This window comes from Schistocerca nitens, chromosome 4 (genome assembly GCF_023898315.1).
Source record: "Schistocerca nitens isolate TAMUIC-IGC-003100 chromosome 4, iqSchNite1.1, whole genome shotgun sequence".
Taxonomy (NCBI): Eukaryota; Metazoa; Arthropoda; class Insecta; order Orthoptera; family Acrididae; genus Schistocerca; species Schistocerca nitens.
In genome coordinates, this window is record NC_064617.1 from 223,706,638 (window position 1) to 223,719,870 (window position 13,233).

Genomic DNA, 13,233 nt, shown 5'->3' on the forward strand with positions numbered 1-13,233 from the left:
AGCGATACTGTGGAAGACGGTCTCCGAGTCAGTGAAGGAGAAGACCGCTTACCTTTGTTTGGTTTCTTTAAACGTTTGCAGTTGGCAGATGGAGACTCAGGTGTTTGTTGGCTAGAGGGGTGTAAAAAGATTTTGTAGGAGTATTTCTTCTGTCCTTTCCAGCCTGTTGGTCATACCGCAGGTGAGTTTGCCGCCAGAGGCAAAAATTTGGTGGCTTGTTGCACAGCTGGAGGAGGAGGAGGAGGAGGAGGAGGAGACAGGGATGCTAACGTGACATTGGGCGATTTTACAACCGTGGTGCTGAATTTAAGGTTGCAAGTCTGTGTCGCTGTGTTCTTGCACGTCTGCGTGGCTGTGTTCTTCACGGAGGAAGGTGTAGCGAGAATAGTACTGTAGCTGCCAGATGGTAAAATGCAGGGCTTCCAACTAGCCAAGAACTTATGAGCAACAAGGTAAGGCACTTTTTCCTTTGCCCAGATCTCCAAGACAGCCCGCTCTCACATTCTTGGGATGAGGCTGAATGGTCACAATTGCAACTAATATACTGGGGAGAAGGGTGGACAATCACCCTCATGAGCATTCGTACAACAAGTAATGTATGTGGCTGGGTTTCGACAGGACATTCGAATGTGGTTGTAATGCTGACATTGGTAACAGCACATCAGGTTTGGAATGTACAGTCAGACCATGATGATTTAATAGCCGGCTTTGATCTTTGATGGATGCACTGTTCAATCGAATGCGAGAAAAAGGCATTGCAGCCTCGTGCATTTAAGACAGGCGAAGAATTCAGCATTTGACGGGCCAAAACACGAACAGGATAGCCATGGAGCAGTGAAGCTACAAGCAGTTGTGGCTGAGGATCACAATTAGTCTCCAAAACCAAAGTGCCACTGTGTAAACGAGACCAGGATTTCATAGAGCTGGCACTTGCATCAACACCTTTCTGAATAATAAACAGATTAACCGTAACAAAGACCTGGACTTCTTTAGTATGCAATAACATGAGAAATCAAGGTGCAGCTGGAAGAGCCTTGGAGTCTTTAGCCTCATTCCAATCGCAATTAGTAGATGCAGACTGAATTCGTGATTGGCTCATTGCAAGAAAATCTCCCATGATTGCTAGCGTCTCTGATGGTGTGCTCCTTCCAACTGGGCACCCCCCTCAGAGGAGGGTCCACCTGCCTTAGGTAATTGTTCACACCTCAGGTCACACATCCTGAACTCCTGACAGAGTTAGCAGTTGGGGAAGGTAACAGCTCCGGCAATCACCCCTCCCTGGACCTGGCCCATACCACGAAACATGCGAGAACCCTACCTGGTGACCCGGGCTGGAATTACGCATTATCCAGTCACATATTATGCGGCAGATGTGTGGACCGGCCTTCAGCAATGCACAGGGAGGAAGAAGAAACCAAGAGGAACTTAAAATGACACAGCAGATGAAGGATAGCAGATGGAGAACGAAGAAAGAAAGAAAGAAAGAAACAAAACAGTGGAGGGATTGTTCTGATGTCAGGCTGCTAAAAATTAAGGCCACATTCCCCAAAATATCTCAGACATGTTCCCCAAGGGAGGGGAAAAGAATAGCAGAGGGATAGACATGCAGCATGGAAGGGAAAAGATGTTCCAAAGGCTGGGGCCTCATGGTAGCCAAGCACATCACCACCCCCTGGGTGGTGTTTCAGATTTGACAACAAATAGAGAACAACAGTGGTGCAGGAGCAATTGTTTCAGAGCACATCATACACTACAACTGTTGAACATGAAGTGCTACTGGAAACAATCCCTATATGATGCTATATTAAACCAGTGACATTGTCAGTTATAACTACACTGGGCATGGGATTATCTAGATTTGATCAATCAAAACATGTTGCTGGTCAGATGAATCATTTAGATGACTTTTTCCCCCCCTTCAGCATGAGTACACTATTTAGCTATTGACAGCAAAAACTAGAATATCTTCAACTAGACATACCTTTTTAAGGAGACCAAAAATGGCATAATCACAGGGAGAGAGGTCCGGAATGTATGGAGGGTAGCTGAGAACCTCCCATTTGAATTTCTGCAGGAGGGCCACAACTTTGTTGGCCTTATGAGGCTCTGCATTGCCGTGGAGCAGAATGACCCCATGGGTGAGATTGCCTGGTCGTTTTGATTTGATCGCTTGGCTCAGGGTGGTCAAGGTTTGCAAGTAACGCTGGGTATTCACTGTTTTCCCATGCTGCATGAAGTGAATCATAACAGGGTCATCTTTTGATCCCTCTTAAAAAGGCTCTGAGGGGCAAACAATTTACCTTGGATAACGACATCCAGCTGTACGTGCCAAACTGGCTAACATCGCAGCCCCAGGAATTTTATGGGACAGCCATTCACTGCCTTGTGTCACAGAGGGACAAGTGTCTCAATAGCCAGGGTCAATACTTCTAACATACAGGTAGTGGTTTCTGTAACTATGCCTCTGGCTCCTTTCTTTTTGAATGCCCCTGATAATATATTAAGGGACATCGTGAAATGAGAAGATGCTTCTGTCTGGTTCTAATCCGTATTTTATTTCCTGTATAAAATTGAGAAAACCATATTGTAGATGCCTGCATGCTCTAAACAGTCATTAAAAGAAAAGGTTTACTGTGTTACCAGATTTAATATTCTAAACACTAACTTTTCAATATCAGTACTGTGTTCTTGTGCAACCCTTCAGGAATTTGACCACAAGCGTCTGACTGTTGGGAAATAGCAGTAAGTAAAGATTCTCAATGACAGGATGACAACAAGTTTCTATTGGCAAACAGGAGGGTAGGAGTCGGAATAAGTTTTGAAGGCTTTGGTCTATTAAGATGAACAATTGTTGGGAATCTGTGCTGAGAACTTCATGCAAGAGGAAATTCCTTCTCCCAATCCAATTTTCTCTTACCGAGATTTTCATCCACCGTAGTATAAGGTCTGTGGTTTAAATATTTCTCAGCTTCCTTGAATGAAATGTTGAGGATATAGCTGGACAAGATTTATTTGTGGACATGTGAGCTCATTTGCAATGCACATAACAAGTAGCTTGGCTTATACACAGAGCTGTCTCATGATTACTTCCACATTTGTTATCGGCACTGAAAGCTTAGGTGACCAAACTGCAGACAATGGTAGTACTGTCTGACAACCACAATGTACAGCTTAACAATCACACTCACTTTAGTTATAAGTGCCTTAATACAGTTTTTTCTGTATTTAACAATAAATAACTTCAGAAATTAACTATAGTGATACTATTCATTTGATTGCTTGACTCACCTAGATGAATGGCTCTATTAAACAAGCATCATACCACAAACACAGGTTGGTGGGAGCACTATTGTTCTATAGAGACCATTCATCTGGGCTTTAATGGGACCTCTGGTGCTAATGAAAGGTACTACGATAGCTGTGGACATTATTGTGGGCCACTTGCATCATGCCTTATCTGATTCCGATGGCATTTTCCAGCAGGATAACTGTCCGTACCACAAGGCCAGAATTGTACTGTAGTCGTCTGAGGAGAATGTTAGTGAATTCATATTTGTGTTTGCCCACCAAATTTACATGACCTAAACCTTAAGGAACGCACACTTTCAGTCACCAGCTCTCCACTTACTAAACACTGGCCTGTAATTTTCAGGGTTTACATGAATGGAGCATAGATTTCTGATTCCACATAGCTCCAGGAATCTACCCAGGGCTTGCTGAGTTCCACCATACAGAATCACTGCTGTTTTTTGCTCCAAAAGTGGGCCAACATGCTATTAAGCAGATGGTCATAACGTTATGACTCACCATCATACACCTCTGGGGTAATTTTCCACTACCTTGTTTCTTGTCATATGAAGTATGATTCCAATCTTACCAAAGAAGTTTTTCATATTACAGAAGAAACAGAGGGAATAATAAACAGTATGGCACTGTCAGCTAATTCTAGACATATCCACAAAAAACTTAAAATTTTGACTCCACTATCATTAATTTGGAAGTGAGAACTGCATATCAAGTTTAGGTAGGCACTAAACACTATATCAGGTAAAAACCATAACCCTATCACCATACCACTGCATCTACACACGAACACAGATATGTGTTATGTGCAAATTAATACAACCCTTAAATGTCATACCGCAACATCTAAGGAACATACCAATACAGTAATTAATGAGATGAGTTAATGAATTTCAACAGAAACAGAGTGCTTATATTATTCATCAAATATGAGCAATTCTTGTACTGCAGAGTACCAAACATCAGTATCTGTTGCATAACATTTCTTCATTTTACAAATTGTAAATCAGTAGTATAAATGTTTATATCTACAATCTACTTTAAGTTTGTATTGCCTAAAATGAGTTAGGTGGGTGGGACATTTCCAAAAAACTCTGTGTTGGGTAATGTTCACAGGTAACATGAATCTGGGTCTGGATACTCAATTGACAGTCAGTTTTTAATTTACCCTAAGATTCAGTTACTCCTATAAACAGAATCCATGCGGCAATCTTCCTACAACAGAACTCTGACATGATTATCTTTAACTGTTTGATGCTACATCTCCCTCTTTAAGCAAAGATGTCTAGCCATACTGTTCATTGCTACACAATTTATGTATTTATTTACTGTTCACTGTTTACAAAAGGCAGTAAATACTCACCGATACACATTAAGGCCTACAAAATATGTTTTTGCAGGGGAAAAACTTGTGATTGTCAATAACTTGAATCAGGGTCCCTGCCTTTTGCAGGCAGCAATGCACTGAACATTTTATGCAAGTACACTACAAAAATCAACTCTTAGTCACCCAAGTATTATTAAGTTTCTATCTGACAAGCAATTCTTGAACACTAATTGACACACAAGTTTCAACAAACGAAACAGCTGTTTCATTGACGTCATGAAATGGTTGTTTTGACGGGGCATTTCACTACATTCTGGAACTTATAATTATTTCTAGAGCTCTTTAAAGTTCAACACTGTGGTAGACCCACTAAATAAACTGACTGAATGTGCTTCCTATGTCTTTAAGAAAAATACTGTAAATTATATGTACACCTATTGTGGTTTTACGGAGGTCGTAACTGCACACCACTAAGCACAGTATTTTTGCCGTAAAAGATCTCTATTGGCAGCGGGTCAACAGAAGGAGACGTTATACTAGCCTAAATTTCGGCTTTGATTGTCTCCTGTTTATTTGAGTACGACAAGTAAAAGTGTGGTGCTTTAAAACAACTATGCGAATCGTGGCGTCGATTACAAAAGTTCTGTTCGCCTATAATACGCGCATACGAAAAGTTTGTGAAACCTCGACGAGAATTTCGAAAGAATGTTTGTAGTGATGTTTCTGGGACGCTGTCCATTGAATGTATTCTAAGATTTTCGTGTCTCCTGACAAGATTTAGTGCTATGAAACATTGTGCCTCAGCACAATCCGCGATAATAATCGATTGAACAAAACGTTGTCTGTCTTTATTTATTCGAAGAGAGCAGATGTGGAAATTTATTTACCTTATGAAACTTTGCTTTCAGGACTTCGTGTGAAGAACGCACAGTACTGAAACCACAAAATAATATAATTGGAATAGTTATTATAACTAAATCACTTCACGCAGACACGTCGCTTCCTGATTTACTACTACTATCAACGTACACGAACACATTTCATCAAATTTATCTTTCACCACTAACAGCTTGTCAAATGTCACTTGCTTCCATTCTGCGTAATACATTGTGAGTCAAATCAAAGGTTTACTTTGATTCCCTGTCATTCTAGAAGATAAAAAAATCAGCCTGGCTTAATGGGTGGACAAGTCGAGGATTTTAATTGTTAATTTTGAGAAGTCTATTACAAACATTTATTTTTTAACGACTCCGTGTCTGAAATGATCTTCGGCGAATCGTGATAAAACAGTAGTCTGTATATTCAAGGATCAAGGTTGGAGTCGTGAGAGTGTGAGATGTTGATTGTTAACACCTTGGGAAAGTAGCTTGTGAAATTGGAAATATTGCTGTCGATGGTTTTAAGGGACTCTGTTGTGATCTCTACAGTTGTTTACAAATGATAGAAACACATGTTTCTTATTCCGTGTTTTTAAGTAGCAACTAAACATATAATTCAACGCGAACACGTACAAGTTGCTGCTATGGCTTTGGTTTATGTTGACAGCGACCCATGGTAAGATACATAATTGAATCTTAATTTTCTTTTCTTGTGCGAGTTTTTCTTCTTAGAATATAAGCGAATACTGTGTGTGGGTGGCAATAGATAAAAAAACTGGAACTTTTGATCGCTCAGTCCTAAGTATTTGAATATGTGAAGCTGTGAGATTTGCTGTAGGTATTGTCAGACATTCGAATAGCTTCTGTCTACTCCTGTGTTTGTGTAGCTTCAGATAACAGTCAGTGCAGCTACTGATTTAATGACACACTCTCTTAGTCTCACAGTTTCCAGTTTATTTACGTGTTTGCCCGTCAGCCATGCAATACAACAGCTTAGGATACGCCATATACATTACAGATATAATTTACACATATATGGAACATATACAATGTACTTGGATTAGATTAGGAAGGATGGGGCAGGAAGTTGGGCATGGCCTTTTCAGTGGAACTATCGCAGCATTCACATTAAGAAATTGGAAAACCGAAGTTGTGATACCTGACTGGAGATTTGAACCCTGCTCACTCTTCCCAAATAAGAATCCAGTGCCTTAACACTATGACACCTTACTAAGTATTTCATTTGGAAAGAAAGCTGTCAAGAAAACCACACTTATCTAGAGCCTATAATTAGCTTATATTGTGGAGTTCGGTTGTTTGGGGGAAGAGACCAAACAGCGAGATCATTGGATTAGGGAAGGATGGGGAAGGAAGTCGGCCGTGCCCTTTCAAAGGAATCATCCCGGCATTTGCCTGGAGCGATTTAGGGAAATCACGGAAAACCTAAATCAGGATGGCCGGACGCGGTGTGCTAACCACTACGCCACCTCGCTCAGTGCAGCTTATATTGTGCACAAGAACTATAAACAGTAACGTTACCAGTTCATGAACTGTTACATTATACTTCTGAAAAATATAAATACAGGAACACCTGTAACCACCCTTTCTTTCACATATATTCCTGTTAAAAATATACATTGACATTAAATGTGGCCGAGTGTGTTTCTAAGCTAGGCCTACAGGATTCTCTTACATTGGACACACACTTCTTCTCAAGTAGAAATGTTTTTAATTCTGTTATAGAAGCCATTTTCTTCTCTAACCTTTTTATGTATATTGGCAGTGCATTACGAACTATGACAGTGCATTATGAATTATGACACCACTCACAAGTCTTTGAATCCTAGCTGTTCTTGCTCACTCTGCATGGAAGGGGAATCACTAATAGGTTATACATCTAGAAGTTTATTTCTGATTTAAAAAAAAAAAAAAAAAAAAAAAAAAACGCGATTTGTTTGTAGGAAGGATACCGTAAGAACACAAGTCTTTCTAGGCGGGGCTTGCAGTGTGCCCTTGGAATGCTGTCTCTCAAGATTAGAAGAGTCATTTTCTATAGGCCCTAGTGCGAAAATTTTGTTTCATCAACTATTACTTTTATCCCAAAATAATAATTTCATAACTAAAAGACAATGGAAATAAAGTAAGCCATAGTAGTGGCTTCTAAGGAGCAAACTTTTGAAATGATTTTCATAGCAAATCATGCTGATCTGAGATTTGGGAGCATTTTGTTATATGGTAGGGGGGGGGGGGGGGTTACCTTCATAGTCTCTGAATGTTATTAAATTTAGTATATGCTAAAATTCAGGAGTAAGTAAGAAACACATTTTTTTTTCTTCTTCTTCTTCTAAAAAAAAAAAATAAATAAAATAAAAAAAATTGTTTTATGATTACAGTGGTATTCTCCTTGTGGAAATATCTGTCAAAGTTGAATTTTTTTTATAGTTTACAGAATTTTTTTTTACAGAAATCCCAATCCCGAAGAGTTAATTTTTTTCTGTTGGGTTGTTTGGGGGAGGAGACCAGACAGCGATGTCATTGGTCTTATCGGATTAGGGAAGAATAGGGAAGGAAGTCAGCCGTTTCCTTTCAAAGAACCATCCCAGCATTTGCCTGGAGCAGATTTAGCGAAATTATAGTAAAACTAAATCAGGATGGCCGGGCTCAGGATTGAACCGTCGTCCTCCCGAATGCGAGTCCAGTGTGCTAGCCACTGCGCTACCTCGCTCTTTTTTTTTTTCTGCTTATTAGTACCATATAGTACTGTATTCTCTGTAAAGGAGAGCTTCCACTTTTAGGTTGGAGAGGTTTTATTTAAAAAACACTTCTTTTTTTTAACTTTCAATGGTAGGCCTAATTTATGTCTTGACTGAAGTTGTTTCTTACTAATTTCTGTGTTACAATTTTTATTTCTATTATCTTTGTTGCAGTTATTTCTTATCACTTTCCTTTTCACTTTCATTGTTGCAGATATTTCTTACACTTTGTTGTAGTTTCATGTCAATTTCTTTGTCATGGTTGTTCATTGCAGGTTTCTTGATTGTAGTTGTTCAGCACCAATTTGTCTACAGAAGAGGCTTTGAAGAAATCCAGACCATCCAGTGATTTCTGTGTTTTTGTGAGGAATTTGCCAGTTGACTCTCAGTTGCAGTGTGTTTTGTGAAAATTTGAAATGTCTTCTGACTGGGGCCACAGGGGAGTGAAGTGTGCTGACTGTTGACTGTTTGCATATCCATAAAAGAGTTATTAAAAAAAATAGTATCTGAACAAGGTGAAGCCTTCCATAGTGCAGATGATGCAGATTTTGCATCAGTAGGGGAAAAAAGTGTTACTCTGAAGCAGTCAACTTCAGAGGTAGGTGTTTGTCCTGTTAAAAAACCGTGGCCAGTGAAGTCGAGTCATAAGCTCTATGCATCAAGAAAGTGCAGAGAAATTACTAAAGCTATGGATGAATACATTACAGCAAAACTGACCACATTCTTCAAAGTAGAAATTCCTTTTTTCAGAAGAAAATGAACCAAAGAACTCTTGCACCTCCTGCAAGGAATGTTTCACAAATATGAATTCAGCTGTTGAATATTGTGCATCGCACAGTGAAAAGGTGCATGTTTTAACTGTTATTCCAGAGACATTTTCAAAGAAAACAATTCTGAGCCATAAGTGTCAAAGTACATAGTAGACAAATCGAGAAATCTGAAGTCTGTAAAAGGAGTCTGTGGCAGAGAAGATCCCCTGTAGAAGCAGCTCAAGCTCAAATAATGCAGCCATTTTATCTGGAATATAAGTGGGACTGTTCTCGTCAGAGTGCCAACAAAAAAGACACTATAACTGTGACAGCTGAAGTCAAAAAGTTGTGAAAGTGAAGAGGTACATGACTCACAGTATGAAAGAAACTTTTGCAATTTATAAGAGCAACTATACAACTTCACATATTGGAAGATCAAAATTTTATGTACTGCGACCTAAGTGGGTAGTTGGACCCCCAACTAGAGATGTCTGTTTATGTGTGTACTGTGGGAATTTTGAACTTTGTATGGTAACTTTGAAGGACTTACTGGAGCACTTGACATATGACACCTTGGTTGGGTGTGTGAAGTCGTTAGTAGTCTGTGACATAAAGTGAGAGACTTGTTTGTTTCAAGAATGTGGTGACTGCCCTGGGAAAGGAGGATTGTCTTCACAGACACTTGTCCTGGAAAACATAGCAGATAACTCTGCAGAAATTACATATGAGACATGGGAGGAAATAAACTAGGCCTAATTAAGAAAACTGTTGCCTTTGACAGTTTCATTGATGATCTTGGTAAATGGCCAGTGAAAGTAGTAACACACCAGCATCTGAAGAAATTGTAATAACAACACATTGCAGAAGTGAAAGGATGTGTACAGGCTGAAGAACAATGTTTAGTGCTTCACTGTGATTTTGCTGAGAACTGGTCAGTAATTCTCCCACAAGAAGTACAAGGGTATCTTTGGAGTAATGACCAGGTTTCAATTTTTACAGGAGTGACATATTTTCAAAACAAGACCACAAGTGTTGCAGTTATAAGCGATGACACAGGACATGACTCAGCACATGCTTTGCTCAGCAGTGCGCAAAATTCTTCAACTGCAAACAGGGGCAGAGAATATCATCATTATTTGTGATGGTGTTCCTAGTCATTTTAAAAATTGTTACCAGCTGTTTGAATTGAGTAAGTCGCTTGTGCCAACTGACTGGGTATACAGTGCTACTGGCCAAAGGAAAGGGCCTTGTGATGGTGTAGGAGGCCTGCTGAAGCACCATGCTACAAAACATAATCTTTCCAGACCAAATACAGCTGCAATTCAGAATACTGAGGATTTTACGCAAGTCGTGAAATCTTACACATCCACAGCCCTCATTCTTTCGTCCAAAGAGGAAATCGAAGAATTCCTTGAGCAGAAAATAGGAGAATGGTCCTTCAAACTACTACCGTGAAAGGAATTCCAAAGACACATTTTTGGACTCGAAAGTGCTGGGCGAACTCCTATTGCATGCACTTTAAAGAGCAAGAAAGAAGAAATTTCCTTCATTCTGCCAACACCTCAGAAACAGCAGGATAATACTTAGATTCACAACCTGAGTAGGGGGATGTGTGTGTGTGTGTGTGTGTGTGTGTGTGTGTGTGTGTGTGTGTGTGTGTGTGTGTGTGTGTGTGTGTGTGACTGGTGGATATCAGAAATTATAGACACCAGTTATGACTTAAATGAAATTGTAGTAAACTTTATGCTACCACATGGACCAGCTGCTTGATATAGGTTTCCAGCTGAAGGATAGCAGCAACGCCATCAGTGCTCGCTTCCTGTTCACAATGTTTTGAAGATTGTAAGTGTTCCAGTTCCTATTGGTTCAACAGGAAGGCATCACTTTATATCAAAGAAAGATACAGAAGCAGTGGAATAAGTCCGTAGACCTTACACATACATTTTGGAACCATTTAAAATGCTTGAAAAATGAGTCTCTTACTCATCTATCAAAACTAAAATTATGTTAAATAAGGCTAGGTTTTTATTTTTATGAGCCTGTTAGGTGATAATAAAACAGGTTTTATGTATAGCAAAAATTTCAATTGTTTATAAAACCTGTTCAACCTAAAAGTGGAAGCTCTCGTTTTCAGGGAATGTAGAACTATATGGTACTAACCAACAGAAAAAAATCAAAATTTTATGGATTGGCATTTTTGAAAAAAAATTTTTTTCCATAAATCATCAAAAAAGTTCAGAACGCTATAGTAAAAGAACTTTGACAGATTAGCCAAATGGAGGATTTCTTTGTAATCATAAAGCAATTATCTTTCAAAAAAAAAAAAATAAATAAATAAATCAATCTAGAACTGTTCCAGAGATACAGAATTTTAAATTGTTTTCCAAAATTTGCATCTTCAAAATGGTATTTGGAGAGCTGTATCTTGGAGCAGAAATTTTTTTTTGGAGATAACAACAAAATATGTGTTCCTTACTTAGTCCTTCATTTTAACATATGCTAAATTCAATAACTATGAAGGTAAGATTTTTTTCTAGCCTGGCTGAATTGATGAGGACTATGCCTTATTCATTTTTCCGAATTGTGTGTAATTTGTTTTCTTCAGATTAGATTAGATTAAGGGTGAACCTGTTGGCGGTGAATCATGAATTCATGACCTTAATGACTTAATCAGTTGTTGTAAATAGAAATTCCTGAAAATTGATCACTAAAACACTAGTTTCATGTGCTAACAACATGGTCAAAGCTGCTTTTTTTTTGGGGGGGGGGGGGGAATCTGTGTGTCATTTACATACGTAAGGAACAGGAGGTGCCTTAGCACACTACCTTGCGGGGATATTGCGCTGCGTTGCAATGAGTTGTGTGTCATCATCGAGCCATGGTGTGTTTGTTTTGGAGTGGAATTGAAGTATTGTTGTAGAGGATGCTGTGTATGAAGAGAGACGGCATACTCAAGCAGTATTTTTATGTCGTGACAATGTGTTTGTGAGGTATGTTAGTGTTTCATTTACTCTGCTACAGCTGTTGTATTTCTTTTGGTATTCTGTAATTTTGTTTGGTGAATATAATAAGTTAAGGATTCTTATGTATATTTTGTTCATTTGAGCTGTTCGGTTTTTCGTTAATGTTGCTTTGGTTTTTAAGGTTCATAGAAGTTTGAGATAGCTACTGGGTTTTGTAGTTGTGATTGGGGGTTTATTGGTATCCTGATCTAGGGTTGAGTTATATAGGTCTATACCAGGATACCAATAAACCCCCTACGACAACTACAGAAGCCAATATCCCAAACTCCTACAAACATTGAAAATTAATTAAAAGCCCCATACCTCAAATCAACAAAATATACATAAAAAACACCTAACTTATTACATTCATCACACGAAACTGCAAAATCATTGAGAGAAATACAACAGGTGTAGCATAGTAAATGGCACACTAACATACCTCACAAACGCATCGCCACGACATACATAAACCTCTAGAGCATGCTGTCTCTTCATGTACTGTGCCCTCTACATCATCATTTCATTTCCACTCCAAAATACACACAACGTGGCTTGATGATGTCACATAACACATTGTGGCACAGCACAGCTACAACACCAATTTGCTTTGACCAATGATGTCATCACCATGCCTAAAAACCCCTATTTCGAGGATAATCAATGTGGCCACCAAAACTTCAATCGTAACACCCACAAAAATACAGATAACACGTGAACCAGTTCAGTGACGAAACCCAATGAAAATAGCAGGGCAACCATGGAAAACAGGAGTTGGTCGTGGACAAACTAAAAAAAGGGGGGAGGGGGGGCAAGCCCGCCAATATCATTAAAGACAAACCATAAGATCATGGTATCCCAAACTCCAGTTAACCTATGTAGCTCAACCCTAGACCAGGATACCAACTCCCCCCCCCCCTTCCCCACAGCTAAAAAAGCTAGTATCCCAAACTCCAGTTAACCTATGTATCTGAACCCTAGACCAGGATACCATCTTCCTACCCCCCACCCCCTCCCCACAACTAAAAAAGCCGGTATTCCAAACTCCAGTTAACATACATAACTCGGCCCTAGACCAGGATATCAATACCCCCACTCCATCTCAATATACCTGTTTTGACTTCTTTGCATCAGACACCATACTAATGTGACTTTGAGTAGAATGAACTGATGTGAGTTCCAAACACTGTTATTAATGGCACGAAAGTTCCACTATGCAGT

The 13,233-nt window shown here is 39.3% G+C and overlaps 2 protein-coding genes across 4 annotated transcripts in view; one reads left to right on the forward strand and one right to left on the reverse strand.

Annotated features, from left to right (window-relative positions):
* The window catches only part of LOC126253073 (transmembrane protein 184B), a 143,572-nt gene extending 137,830 nt beyond the window's left edge, over positions 1–5,742 (reverse strand). Inside the window, exons 1-2 of one of the 3 annotated variants that reach the window (XM_049954166.1) lie at positions 5,660–5,738; positions 5,518–5,563 (exon numbers count right to left, since the gene is read on the reverse strand). The gene's annotated coding sequence lies outside the window, so the exon portion shown is untranslated. Of the gene's footprint in view, positions 1–5,517 lie in introns of all 3 variants that reach the window. The other 2 variants (XM_049954165.1, XM_049954167.1) reach the window with 2 other exon arrangements.
* Positions 5,743–5,767: 25 nt separating this feature from the next.
* Positions 5,768–13,233, forward strand: part of LOC126253074 (syntaxin-8) — an 81,462-nt gene continuing 73,996 nt past the window's right edge. The window contains exon 1 of the mRNA XM_049954168.1: positions 5,768–6,184. Within this exon, the coding sequence (XP_049810125.1) occupies positions 6,153–6,184 (32 nt within the window). The 5' untranslated portion in view covers positions 5,768–6,152. The remainder of the gene's footprint in view (positions 6,185–13,233) is intronic.